Source organism: Populus euphratica, unplaced genomic scaffold, assembly GCF_000495115.2.
Source record: "Populus euphratica unplaced genomic scaffold, PopEup_1.0 scaffold113.1, whole genome shotgun sequence".
NCBI classification, from domain to species: Eukaryota; Viridiplantae; Streptophyta; class Magnoliopsida; order Malpighiales; family Salicaceae; genus Populus; species Populus euphratica.
The window spans coordinates 520348-534601 of record NW_011499984.1 but is presented as its reverse complement, the minus strand read 5'-3'; the positions used below and the strand labels follow the sequence as shown (position 1 = coordinate 534601).

The following is a 14254-nucleotide window of genomic DNA, read 5'->3' as shown; positions in this document are numbered from 1 at the left end:
ATCACACAGTTTCTATGAGAGAGGGAGAACCTTGTATGATCTGAGTTTACGGTTTCTACGAAGCAACTTCATAGAGCAGGTTATCATCAACAATGACACTACTTTCCTCAAGCTGTTTTCCCCATAGAGCAGGTTATCATCAACAATGACACAACTTTCCTCAAGCTTTACATTATCAGACAAATCAATGTTTTCCATTTTTGGATTCTGTCAAATCATCTACAGCAGAGTCATCCGAACATCCTGAAAATGCTTCCAGAAATTAGTGAAATAAGCGGGGGTGTGGTTACATCATCAAGAAATGAGCAGGGTTGTAACTCACAAGACATGAAAGTATAATTTTATCCTCACCTGAGATATATATAAATGCATTTTCACGAGAAAGAATAAAGAGCTTCCAGAAAGCCATGTCCAAGAAGTGTGATCCATTAACACCTCGATACTGGTGGCATGTACATGCCAAATGCAAAGAGTCATATACATGCATTGATCAAGTTAATTTAATATGCTGCTATCTTATTATTTATTTAAAAAATATATATAATCGGTGTTACCATTTAAATATTTAAAAATGTTAAAAGTTAAAAAATTAATTTATATTGGGCTGAAATATTGTTATATTTCAGCCCAATATAAATTAAATTTTTAACTTTTAACATTTTTATATATTGTTTTAAGGTTGATAAAAAAAGATAATTCCACCATGGCGTAGCACGGAAAAAAAACTAGTTAATAACTATATGACGAAGCAGCTGTCCTCCTTCCTTGTAGCCTTCTCTATCTTTCTTGCTGGAAAACCAATTAGCAAATTTCAAACACAAATCTGAGTAATTAGGGTTTTCTTGTTTGTGGTTGTCGCGAGAAGAAGCAAGTAAGCAGAGAACATGGGAGAAAGAAAGGTGTTAAACAAGTACTACCCACCAGATTTTGATCCATCGAAATTACCCAGGATCCGAAGACCCAAGAACCAACAGATAAAGGTCCGAATGATGCTTCCTATGAGCATCCGTTGCAATACTTGTGGTAATTACATCTATAAAGGCACCAAGTTTAATTCTCGCAAAGAAGATGTCATTGGCGAGGTATTTTTTTTTCTTTTAATTTTCTGTCTGTCTTTATTTTTACTGGTAGTGTTTTGGAAGGATTCTTTTCGTTCTTTTTTTTTGTTTTTTTTTTTGCAGACGTATTTAGGAATTCAAATATTTAGATTTTACTTCAAATGTACGAGGTGTTCGGCCGAGCTAGCAATGAAGACAGATCCTCAAAACTCGGATTATACAGTCGAAAGTGGTGCCACGCGGAATTTTGAACCTTGGCGTGCCGAGGATGAGGTAAAAATATATTAGTTACAACGTTGTACTTTGGTTGTTGTTTGGCTGTGAGAATTTTTAGTTTGGAGAATAATGTTGTTGTGGGTGGTAGGAACTGGACACTGAGAAGAAAAAGAGGGTTGCAGAAGAGATGGGGGATGCCATGAAATCACTGGAGAACAGAACTTTGGATTCTAAAAGAGAGATTGACATTCTTGCTGCACTTGATGAAATGAAGTCCATGAAGGTAATTAATTGGTTCGTGGGATTTGATGTTATTCGTTAAATTATTGTGTTTTGGTCTACTTTGTCATCCTGTACTGATTCTGTTTTCATTTTTGCAGTCTCGACATGCTACTGTCAGTGTCGATGCAATGCTTGAGGCTTTGCAGCGCACAGCTTCTGAAAAGGTACGAGTTTTAAGCTATTCAATAGTTTTCCTTTTAAATCTTTTTCCATAGGAATAAATTTGCCCATTGAAATGAAATGCACTAAAGCATAATGTGAATTCTTTGCATTTACATATAACGTTACATGTAAATGTGTGAAAACCAAAGTAGAGATTCTAGTTGCAGGAATAATGCTTGCTTGCTTTTTTCTCGGGACATTTGCCTTTTCATTTCTGTGTTGTACTGCCTTATTCTGAATCTGGCAATGGATTTACTTGCTGACAGGAGAGGAAGTTGGAGGAAGAGGATGAAGCTCTTATAAAATCATTATTCCAAGTTAGTACTCAATTTCTATACTTGCTAGTTTCCTTCCAGACCTGCTCATTTGCATCCCCTTCCTCCCTTCTATATGACTAGATGGTCATAAAATGGTTTGTTTTGTGTTTATATTTTAAAGCAAAGACAAACAGAGGTTATTCGAAGAATTTCAGATGAAGATTCTGATGACGATGAAGATTTTAACATGTCAAGTGATAAGTTGAAGGTATGAGAATCTTGTAAATCTTCTTTTTCTTTATATAGGTCAGTTTCTGGAAGTAAGAGGAAAAAGTGAATGGTTGGAATATATTGTGCCTAATTATTAAAGGAAAATATGAGAAGAGATCCAATTATAGTTGTAAATTTTTTCACATGCATTCTTTACCTCAGGCAATTTTTCCCATCAGTATAATTTAGTAGAACACAAATATTTTACTTCTGTCCAAGAAAAGGGGTTAATCTCAAGTGAAATCTATTATCTTCGTACTTTTACTTGCAAATATGACTTTTGTACCCCTTTAACTGTTGTTTGTATGGAGGCTTTGACCTTTGAGTGAGGTTAATCACTTTGGAAATATTACAACTCAGCTTGGATGCATTGACTTTGGAAAAAAGATGTATCTCTCTGTATAATCAAAACACCAAGGAATGAGCTAGTGTGTGTGCTTTGGAGTTTTTCTATTGAAAAACAGAAATATTCAATTATTTAGTTCCAAACTTCAATAATCTATCTGAACTGTTTCTATCAATCCTACTGAAATCAACTTTTCTCAGAATGAATTTTTAGTTTAGAATTGAGATAGATCAAGGTATGCAAAGGTGTATATACTAATCCTGGTGCTGTTGGTTCACTGGTCCTGAATCTTGGTCATGTAACCTATGATTTAGTTCCTAGATCAATACAATTTGTGAAGCCACATAGCAGGAGTGAAGCTAATTATGACAGTTGGATCAATATATGAAGACTGGGAAGATATATAATATACATGAATATTTCACAATGATGCCCATACTTGTGAAAATATTGATATTGCCACTTTTATCTTCTGTACTTGCACATTTTCACCCTACCAAATGATAAAAAATTAGCCTTTTTCCTCCATTTTCTGTCCTACTTTCCAACATTTCCATCTCTCGTAAGATCTGTGTTCAAATATAATATTATGATAGTGACCTTTTTGGAGCATTCTAATTTTGAGTCCTTATTCAATTAGACATGAGGAGCAGCCTACCTGAATGTCATTTATCAGAAATACAGTCTGTCTGTATGACCTTTTGCATTCTTCAAGAATTGTATCTCGGTGCATCTGCCATCATGCCTTAACTTTGTCAGTTTTTATGAAGCATTTCATCTACTGCACTCATCATGAGCTTTGTTGAACTATTTATGTTTGCCTTTTTTTCCCTTCTTTTCATCTGTAATGTATCAAACTTCCAGCATGGTAATTTATGACTTTTTGTGGAGATCAAGTGATTCCTTAACTTGAACTTTTGAGTGCATGCTATGCAGAAGAGGAAGGTTGCTGATGAAGTTTCAAGTAAACCAACGGATTCACTGGCAAAAGCTAGTGTTTCAGATAGCTCAAATAACAGTGGTACTTTATGTCATCTTTTACCTTTCCCTTCCATATATTGTTCAGAACTAAAATTCTTGAAGTGCAATTAGAGTTCATATTTAGAAGCAGTGAATGAAAAGATAAGTTATATATAAATTCCTTGTTGAGATTTGATGGAGCTATTCATTGGGTAATAATGATAGATTGACTGTGATGTTTGATTAATGCTACTACTACTATTATGAGGCCAGAACAACATAGATAGCTACAGTATTCTCAATTTTTCTTCCGTGGCTAAATTTTCAGTGGATTTCTGATAAATATCAAACACCTCCTGCACAAAAGGTATATTTGATTTCAAAATGTTTCACCGCCTTTCTGGTGGTCTTCATGAGAGGTCTAGCATATTCAGAAACATGTATGTTATTGTCCCAAATAGATGCTATTAAAGCTATATGCAAAGGAATATTCTTCAAATGCTAATTACTTTTTGTTTAACTTGTTACGTTCATCTGTTATTATGAAATTGTAGGTGAGTCTGACATTCATGTTCCTTGGTTGTCAACAGAAAATTCAAGTGCTTCAGGGACTCAAAATGATGGCAAACCTAAATTTAGATCCCCGTTGATCAGGATATCTGTGAAAAAGAAACCAGTTGCAGTTTCTGACCGTAACAAGCCAGAGGAGAATAAACAAGTAGAGCAGAGTACAGCTAATGATCCAAGCATTGGTCTACAATCCCTATGCCAGAACTATGACAGCGATGATGAGGATGATTAGTAAATGATTTTGTTGTATACCAACATTGCTTCCTTTCCTTGATAAAAGTTTTTTGGAAATCTACTTCACCCTCTGTTGCTTGAGGTGCGCTGCTCATTGAATGTGTCAAATACTGTATAAGAAAATATATCACTCAAAACCATAGGTCGGGCCGTTCCAAACCAATTATCTCCTGTGGCTCTGGGTGCTTAATGTTATGCTTTCAATCTTTGGATTCTGATCTGCAATTTAGAGGCCGTTTGGCATTATTGTTCAACTTGCGTTTTGCTGTTTTTTAAAAATGTAATGTTAAATTGATGTTTTTTTTAGTATTTTTTAATGTTTTTGATGTGCTAATGTAAAAATAAAATAAAAACATTTTAATTTGTTTTCAAACAAAAAATAATTTAAAAAGTATTATATATTACAATATCAAATACATCAGGGACAGTCTCTTCTACCTGGAATTCCAGATACTGCTTGATTTAATGGTTCTGGCATGTCTGGTGATGAGCTCTCCTGTGGAAGGCCATCTACTTGATTTAATGGTTCCGATTTGCTTGGTGAGGAGCTCGCTCTCCTGCAGATGATCATCGTTAGAGTTGATAATTTAATGATATTTTTTTAACCTGATATATAAATCTAAAATTTACCGAACATAACTCGAAATATATAAATATATTTGTAGAATATTTAGAATTTTTAAATATAATATAATTAATATTTATAATTTAATGTACATATACATACTTTAAATATATATAGTTTTTATTAATTAATAAATAATAATAGATAATAAATAGATAGTTTTTTATAAACCAATGATCAAAGAGAAATAAGTTCGAGCTGACCCGACTACAAAGCATGAATTCAAATTCATGGAAACATATTGCAACAGCCACTGATAAAAAACAGCAGACAAAACATGACCATCAGAGATTTCTGCCAGTATTCTGGTCTTGAACTCTATCCAACAGTTATATTAGGGATAAATGGTAACATGCTAGTATTCTCAGACCTTGATCTCGGCATTGGATAACCTCAAGCAATGTTTGTTCAAGAACAGCAAGCAACTGTTGTGTCGGAACCTAAAAAAAGGGAAACTTAAACCAAATGAAAATCCTTAACAGAATTACCGAATCCCAGTCCGATTACAGGTTTAAAAAAATTAAAAGGCAATTTGTAGTAAAAAACTCAACGATCTCTGAGCCAAGCCCCCGCAAGGTAATCCAAGCTTGTTTTACAGAATATTAACTCAACCCTTCCTAGTTAAATGTGAAGGGTTAAGGCAAGAGCTTTTGAAGCATTTAAATAATCCCCTATGAAACGAAATAAATTATGTGCCATGAGCTATATTCTAGACGAAGAGCAAGTCTAGCATCGCAAATATAATCAAATAATTTCGAGTTGCAACAGCATTTGCAAAGCCTACCTCTTGTGACAGCAAACGTTACTTGAGTCTACATGGCCTTAACTCAATCTTCTTTGGAAATAGGACATATGAGATGCAGACATGGGAATCCATAAGATTCAAGTAGCTTGCATGAACAAGTTACATACCCTTTTTGTTTTAATCTGCAGTCTTGTGATTCTTGTAATTCATATTGCCTTGGATTCTTTTGTTTTTGTATGCTGGATTTGTTAAACTCAAAGCCCTTTGGGTTGCTTGTCCAGCCTTTAACAGGCTCTATTTTGCTTATCAAAAAAAGTTACATTCTCTATCACAAACAACATCTCTTCTTCGGTTGAACCTGCCTTTGCGTCGAATTTTGTAAACCATGTCTCTTAGAGGACCCAACACTGTCTAGCTACTCCTTCAATAAAGAACAGGAAGCAAACATGTAAGAAATTGCCTGTTGTTGGAATAATTTAGAACTGCCTGTTTCATAACTTGTGTTGATTCTCAATCTATTTACAACAACGGATAAACTCAAGCAAATTTACGTTTTCCCCCCACATTGAATGAATTAATTCACGCATTCATTGAGGTTATCCTGGGCCAGCATAGAAATATGGAAACTTTCAGCCCAAATCTGTCGATCCTCGTACATTTGCTTCATCTACTCACCATGCGATCCAGCATAAGAGTTGTAAATTTATAACTGATCGTTCCTTCAGTTGTTTTTTCTTTTGTTTTCAAATTCTCCCCCTTGAATGAGTTGCTGGGTATCTAAGAATTTCTATGGAGAGGTTTTTATTTTTAAGGGTCTAGCCCTTACGGGTTTATATATACATACATAATTACTAGGAGCACCGTAGCATTTGCCCCAAATCTTACAAACCTGTTTAGGCTTTGTAGAGAGAAGACCACCATTGGCCTCCTCCTGTCAAAGGTGCGATGGGTTCGCGTGGCCTAATGAGATTAGCACTGCTAGTCTTTTTCATATGAACGGGAAAGAAGGTAAGGTGTGAGCAGTTAATTCCGTGTTGAAAATCTTCAGACACCTGTTTTGGCACGAAGATTATTATAACTTCCCGTACAAGTTCCCAGCCCTCCCCCAGGGATGGTGGTAGTAAATGATCAACCAAATCGATAACTGAAAACCAATGATTAGGAATAGGATTCTGCAATATCAATAGTAGGGAGCTATGATGACATCGAATCAAATCTACTCTTCAATTTTGTTCATCAATTGTGGAAAAGGAAAAAAAAAAAAAGATTTTTGCTACCCTGGGACTCCTGAACAAGCTAAGAAATGATAAAGATCCATGAAAATAAAGGACTTTGTGACTTGGAATCATTATGAATATAGTTTACCAAACAACCTTTCATTCACCAAAACAATACCTTTTCCTTTAACAACTATACGTAGTACTGTAGAGAGAATCTTCACTACCTGAACCTTTGAGCCAGTTGCATGCACGCATTGTGCACTTGCCCTGGCCTGGTACTCAGCTAGCTGAAAAGCCTTCGCCAGCATCATTTGTTCAAACTTTTGCAGCTTATCCCTGAAAACTATTGCCATGCGCTTTGGGGTTCACTTGTCATAGCTCGGGCCTCAGCAAGAGAAATGGCCGTGGCTAGCATCATCTGCTCTTCAAAACTCTCAATGGGTCCATAGACATTCTGGAAGGTCCCCCCAATTTCATCTGGTGGTGGGGGTAATAGGGCAGATATTCCACCAGCATCTTCTGCTGTCTCAGAACTAGCATAACTGGTCCCAGCTTCAGCTGCGTCTGATCCACGATCTGCAACCCAGTCCCCATCATCCCTTGTCACAATCATCCTGCAATCTGGCAGCACATTGCTAGAGCTCTGCGCAGGAGAGTAATCGTCTGCATCCTGCACATGCCTGTTATAAAAGCTACTAGTGCTTGGAAGCATGTTGAATGAAGGCATATTTCCATTATTGTGAACAAGTGATTCCCCACCCATCTGCTGACGCTCAGCAAGAGCAGCTATAGCACATGCAAGACCTCCAGAAGGGGATGATGATCCAGCCAGTGGTGCCTTTGCTGGTGAAGCATAGCGTGCTTCCATGATAAATTGTTCAGATGGCGCAGCATCAACACAAAGCGGATTTTTCTGTCTTCCATTTTCCTGGAGTAGGTTAAGATCTTAAGTCAATTGTCAAGACAAGGAATAGAACCGAGTCAAATCTCCCATGTCAATATCAGAGACAAGAACAGCTCGGTTGCTAAAATAGCAAACAGAACATTCTTTAGATCATGCATACTTGTGTGAACACGTCTTCATGCCCATAATTTTTAGTTGCCAAAGTAGCACCTTAGAAGGAGCACATGCATGCATGCGGGTGCATCCAAGTGTATATTAGACAACAGAAAATGTCTATCATCCATATCTACATCTATATTTGCACAAGCTTTCAACTTTATTTGTCAAAAATATATCCCCCCTAAACACACACACACACACACACACACACACACACACATAGAGGCAATGGATTCCTAAACCTGAGCTTCTCTAGGAAGAATAAGAAAAAAAGATATGCAAAGAGTATTCAATACCACAGCAAGGAATGGAAAGCAATTCAACAACAATAACAAATATTATTTTTCATTATGAGGAAAGCCAACAATAATTACAGTGTTTTAGGCACCAATAAACCAAAAATACTTGTAAGCAGCACCTCTTTTAATAACTTCAACTGGCCTACATTCTAGATATCATCAACTAATGAAGTAACTCCTTCCTTGCTGATATAACGTGCATTAAATTTAAATTACTTTCTCTATTGATCTGGCTATGATTATCTCCTTTTGGGAATCTTTTTGAAACGCTTCCAATTTTCATTGAACCTCTTATTTTCTTATTTTCCTTTGTTCACTGGGCTACATCTAGATGCCCATATGCATAAGAACCCAGCTATCATAAAAAAGACACAATGCCTGGTTACAGTGTTTACAGATGAGAAGAATTGTTAGTTGGAAGGAAAAGCTATAGGTGATATAGTATCTGATGAAACATAATGCCATGACAGATGGAGAAAGAGAGGGACTAACTTAATGAGTTTGATACTAGTTATAACTGATGATGTATCATTCAATTGTTGGGCACTCGCATCTATTTACTAGATAAATCTAATTTGTTCTCCATTTTGAATTTTTGTTTCTAATTATGATCTCTCTACTCCAATAATTTAGGTGGTGTGTTTCTTATTATGATTTCTACTGAGGTGCTGGGTAATGTTTTTTTCTCAGATATAAAAATTTTATAAAGTGGCTGGCTTTAGATTTTATATCATCAGATTTTTATATATCCAAAAAGAATAAGAAAAGAAAATTACATGCACTGCTACAAAAGTTTATGAATTTATATAAGCAGGAAATGAAACATGGTTGATTCATCTGACCACAAACTAGATGATACACAAATACATTGAGAGAGAAAAACCATAATCACATGGATGATTTTTCTAATGCAGTATGATGCTTTTGAAATGTTGTCCATTATATTCTGCACCTTTTAAGATTTTCTATAAAAATATTAAGATATCCTCTAAAGTGTAAAGAAAAATTTCAATTGCACATTTCTCTTTTGTTATTATTATTAATATTTAAAAAATCTGCACATCCCTAATATTAACTATCTCATTTGACTAATTCCTAACAGCACCACTGTATTTATTACGAAGTCCTCCATAAATTGCAACAATTATATTAAATTAGTTCAAAAAAAGAATGTGTTACAATAATAACACCACAGATTCTGCTTATTAGGCACACTTACCCCGACTCACAAAATCACACACAAAAATATTCATCTAAATTCATACTACTGAACTTTTATTGAATATGATATCTCTAAATTCTTGTGGGGATGATGTTGGCTGTTTAATTACTAAATTAAATTAATTTTAAAATATCCTTCATAAATTTAGATCTAAATTACGTTAGGTAAGATTTGTTCAACAATTCTACTGGGTAGGCAATCTAATACATAAAATTTTGTACTTCTTATTTCATTATATTTAATTGTACTTTACACATTTTTTCATATTATCATTTTAATAGATTATTGATCCAATAAGTACCTTGATAAAATTATCTTATAGCATGGATAATCCATGTCATATGCTATAATAACTACTATGGATAAATGCAAAGGATCCTTCCAGCACACTCAAATGTGCAAGATTAAGATAGAAACAGGCAATGGAAAAGGTAAAGGCAAAGCAAAAACAATAAAAAGGGACCTAAAGAACATTGCTGCAAAATTGAAGAGGCAAAGGTCCAAATCCTTTGAAATGATCATTTTCTGAACATAAAAAGAACTGAAAAGTAAATTAGAACATGTGACAAGTTATTTTTAAAGCACCAGGCTTGCATCTTTTGGTCCAATGTATTGTTGTTAACATCATAAATTTCATTTACCCACTATGAGAGGTGATCTGGAAAACACAGAAAGAATCCTGACCAAATTAGCAATGTTAGCTTGATGAGACATAAAAGAGACCATTTACTTTGGGACTTAAATCACAACCACAATAGTTGAGGGAATTTGTTTAAGCTCTGAATGAGAATCAAGAGCATCCATTGCTAGCAGCAATGTCAAACAAGACAATTTTGCAAGAGCATCCCAAAACTTGCTTTAGTTTCTTACACACCTCTATTTTAACAACCAGGAATTGATTCAACATACTCTCATAGGCATAATTATAAATGGGTGATCATCACCTCTACATTACCTAACAGGAATTGATTCAAAGGTACTCTCTCATAGCCATAATTATAAATTTGGTGATCATTAAATGTTGATGTATAGAAAATGATAAATCACATTCAGTTCCTACACAGGTAAGATGCAATCAGTTGTAGCTGGTGCGTGGATAATGTTGGACTGATACATGTCAAAAAGCCAATCAGATACAGGAGGTAAAAAAGTCAAATAAAATCAATTTTGCATACAAGTTGGAGGAAATCAATCAAAGACCATTTACCTGAATGGAAAGCCAAATTGCTTCCATTAACATAATATCCTCAAGATCCAGGTCAAATTCATCATCCCTACAATTTAATGAACATTTGATATATAAATTAGAACAATGGCAATCCGGAAGAAAATTAGAATCAGTTCAAACATCTTATTAAGCCTAATATAACAGACTGTTAAACAGGAAATTTGGAATTAAGCATGCTATTCTGAGTTCTGGTGGTGATCATATCTATACGAAAGTGTCAAATAAAACCATCCCATTGCATACTGAATCTGAGTAATAAGCAATCAGTGTTGTGAGATAACAAATGTTGCATCTTCGATTTAGAATTTAAGTCATTAAACCAAAACAAAGCTTACAGTAATTCTAACTTCTTCCCTCCCTTGATTAAAAAACAACTCTGAGTCTCAATGAGCTGCAGCATGCAATGAAGCTTTTGTTTTTTCTTTTTCTTGAGTCTTAATAGTGTAAAGCAGTTATGACACTGCCATCTTCTTTCCTTCTCACTCCATAACCACAGGAACCCCATTCGACTCTTTCACTAGATATTTCAACCTCTAAATGGATGAAGCAAGAACTTTAGACACTAGCCTCTGTTCATACCTCACAATATATACAACTGATCCGTGCATGAATTAGATGATGTAACACTTAGCTATCAAGAGAATGTATATTGCAAAACAAGCTTCTTCAAACCTATAAACTACTACACCCATGAAAAAAAATCTCTACAGTTGACAGGATATCATATCATCAAAAAGTACAGAACACCCACAATGTTACATTTTCTAAAGGACAACAAAAAAAATTGGGAATACAACATTTTTCTTTGAAAAAAAGAAAATGTGCAGCCCACAATTTAAAGGATAAAACATCTTGTCTTCCTTGTAATTGTTTTGTCTCACAAAAATCATAATAGAACCTGTATCACTAACCTGAATCAAGAACTTGATGGGGGAAAGAAACTAGAGATGCAATATACCTGTTCCCTCCAGAGTGCAGAGGATGTCTGATTGAGTATTGAGACGAAACAATGTCCTCACTTTCCACTGGAGCCCTATCAGATGGAACTGGGAGAGATGATTGGGGAGGAGAAGAAAATTTATAACCATCATGATAACCATAACATAAGCATACAAGCAGTAGCTACCAGAGTTTTAAAAGGAGAATACCAGCTGCTGGCCCACATTCAAGCTCCCCTGGAGCAATACTAGTGCTTGAGGAACTCACTTCTGATCTTTTCTGCGTTCTCTCTTTGTCATCCTGAAGCTCCTGCTGTCGCATCCTAATTTTCGCTTCTATAACACGCTGTTCTTCCTGCAGAAAATGAAGAAATGCATATAAATCTCAACCAATATAAGGAAAGTATTGGCACACAGTACATAGAATAACAAAAATTACGGTTACAAAGGCCAATAAAATCTTACAATCTGCTCCAAACCCTTTTCCTCCTTTGTTTTCACACCCCGATACTCCACAGCATAATTTGCGGTTTTGCAAAATGGACATCTGATCTTGTTAAGTAATGCAAGCATAGGAATATGGCTTCAGGGAGTAATAAGATGATGACAATCAAATTAAACAAAATATGCAACTGAAATAAAAAATTTGCACTGAAGGATACTGAGTAGGTCGGGTTGAATTAGGATTCTTCATCTGCAGAAAACACTCTGTACAAAGAACACAGCTCAAATTCCATAAATGATTTGAATAACTAACATAATATGTCAAATTGCAGAACTCAATGGCCAATTAATCAATTACCTGTACAGACGCACTTCATGCAACATCTTGATCGGTTGAGACTCGGATAATACTAAGACAAAAACAAAACAAAAGGGCCAGGTTAGTCACACCAACAATGTACAACAGGGTCTAATACCATTAAATCTTAGCTTTATAAAATCGATTATTTCTCTTTGGTCACCAACAAAACAATGGGAGAGGGAAAAAAATGGTATATAAAAAAGAATATGCCTAGGTCTCTCAAAAAGAAGGGAAAGAATCAATCAAATACTTCATTTTTTTTCAAGAGAACATTAAAGCGAATGTAAGGGGGAAAAAAGTTCCTTTCTTTTTCTTCAGCTTTGCAAACAACCAAACACAAAGGAAATGAGCTAAAAAAACCAAAATGAACTTGAGGGAGAAAAAGACAGAAACAAACTAGATAGAAAGACAATGATAGAAACACGGACCAAGAAACAGATGGGGCATTCCTCATGATCATAACAGCTGTCCTCGTCCCCTGGAAAACAAGGGGCAAGCTTGGATTCGAGAATGAGCTTTCTTAGCTTTTTATGATCCACATCTTTATGAGCATATAGACCTTGTGGTCTTGTATACATCTCATCCACCACTTGTCTCCTCCTCCCCAGCTTATTCCCCATCCAATACTCCCAAGAACTCCCTTCAACTCAATTTTTGTTTCTTTTTTAAGTTAAAGAAACTCTTCCAATAACTGACTCAGAAAACTTGTATGCATTACAGCAATCTGCAACACCTAAGAATCATCCATATCTGAAACCCTAATTCATGCTCACACAGCAATATAGACTTTCCCATCCATTCACTTCACTTTTGAAGCACAAAAACCTGCAAGAATTGAATAAACACAAAGAAGCAACAATGAATGAATGAAACAAACAATCACAGCACCAAAAACCCTAACCATTCAACACATAAAATTATTATTAATCAGTATAACCAATTCACAGCTCACTTTGCTATATACAGAAACATCTCCAAATCTGTAGATACTATAAGGATCAAAAGTTTACCTTGGAAAAAATAAAGAAAAGAAATGGAATCACATTGAAGGACTAACATCTCCAATGTGAGATGAAATATGAGGATAGAAAAGGAAAGACCGAGAGATTGTTGACAAGAAGAGATACAAAATCACGACTTTCTCTCTTTTATACATACATACATATACACGTGCATACATACATATAGAGAACAGAAAAGAGATAATAGAGAGTTTCTTCTTTTTAAAAAAAGGACTTGTAATTATTTTTATTTTCATAAAATAGACACACATGCACCGCATATGACATTATAGATAGATAATACATACTTCTCCGCGGGTCAAATAATTATTTTTTTAATATAAAAAAAATTATTCAAATATTATTATTGTATTTTAAAGAAAAAACTCACAACCTGGTATCATAAAAATAGAACTAAAAAATAATAATGATCATTAATTATTAAAAATCAAAATGTAGAATAATAAAATCATGAAAAAAAATCAATGAAAAAAATAAAAAACAAAGCATTAGTAAAACCAAGTGAGGTTGTCAAAACCCATAAGAAGGATCATATGGACATGATAACTAAATAGAAGGCAAAACAGAAAAAAAAAATGTTGAATTTTAAAAAGAAATGAATTTTGAAGGATAAAAAAAACGACTTCAAAAGAAACCTAGGTCACCTTGATAAACGAAGTTCTTTTTTTAAAACGAACAACTTTAAAGGATGTAATTGAGAAAAAAAAATGATATCAACCCATACAAACTTTT

At 34.7% G+C, this 14254-nt stretch overlaps 2 protein-coding genes across 4 annotated transcripts; one reads left to right on the top strand and one right to left on the bottom strand.

Moving 5' to 3' along the window:
* Positions 1-726: 726 nt before the first annotated feature.
* On the top strand, positions 727-4609 carry LOC105139984 (coiled-coil domain-containing protein 94 homolog). Its single transcript, XM_011046642.1, has 8 exons — positions 727-1082; positions 1182-1331; positions 1423-1557; positions 1655-1720; positions 1985-2035; positions 2157-2243; positions 3528-3612; positions 4142-4609. Exons 1-8 carry the CDS (start codon positions 885-887, stop codon positions 4351-4353), a joined length of 984 nt encoding a protein of 327 aa, XP_011044944.1. The 5' UTR covers positions 727-884; the 3' UTR covers positions 4354-4609.
* Positions 4610-6930: 2321 nt separating this feature from the next.
* LOC105139983 (uncharacterized) lies at positions 6931-13716 on the bottom strand. Of its 3 annotated transcripts, none has more exons than XM_011046641.1 (9): positions 13453-13716; positions 12929-13325; positions 12498-12549; positions 12358-12403; positions 12161-12242; positions 11906-12050; positions 11716-11803; positions 10737-10803; positions 6931-7873 (listed from the first exon to the last, which is right to left on the bottom strand). In XM_011046641.1, exons 2-9 carry the CDS (start codon positions 13118-13120, stop codon positions 7289-7291), a joined length of 1257 nt encoding a protein of 418 aa, XP_011044943.1. In that variant the 5' UTR covers positions 13121-13325; positions 13453-13716; the 3' UTR covers positions 6931-7288. The 3 variants fall into 3 exon arrangements, with proteins under 3 accessions (XP_011044943.1, XP_011044941.1, XP_011044942.1); XM_011046639.1 differs by having other exon boundaries at positions 13511-13716; XM_011046640.1 differs by having other exon boundaries at positions 13558-13716.
* Positions 13717-14254: the final 538 nt, after the last annotated feature.

Excerpts from the sequence above, each read along its gene's own strand:
- LOC105139984 (XM_011046642.1), top strand. The coding sequence starts at position 885 with ATGGGAGAAAGAAAGGTGTTAAACAAGTACTACCCACCAGATTTTGAT. Across the intron at positions 1,558-1,654 it reads ATGAAATGAAGTCCATGAAG|TCTCGACATGCTACTGTCAG; the intron begins GTAATTAATTGG and ends TCATTTTTGCAG. Across the intron at positions 2,244-3,527 it reads TGTCAAGTGATAAGTTGAAG|AAGAGGAAGGTTGCTGATGA; the intron begins GTATGAGAATCT and ends CATGCTATGCAG.
- LOC105139983 (XM_011046641.1), bottom strand. The coding sequence starts at position 13,120 with ATGGGGAATAAGCTGGGGAGGAGGAGACAAGTGGTGGATGAGATGTAT. Across the intron at positions 12,243-12,357 it reads AATTCAACCCGACCTACTCA|ATGTCCATTTTGCAAAACCG; the intron begins GTATCCTTCAGT and ends TAACAAGATCAG. Across the intron at positions 12,051-12,160 it reads AAAAGGGTTTGGAGCAGATT|GAAGAACAGCGTGTTATAGA; the intron begins GTAAGATTTTAT and ends CATTTTCTGCAG.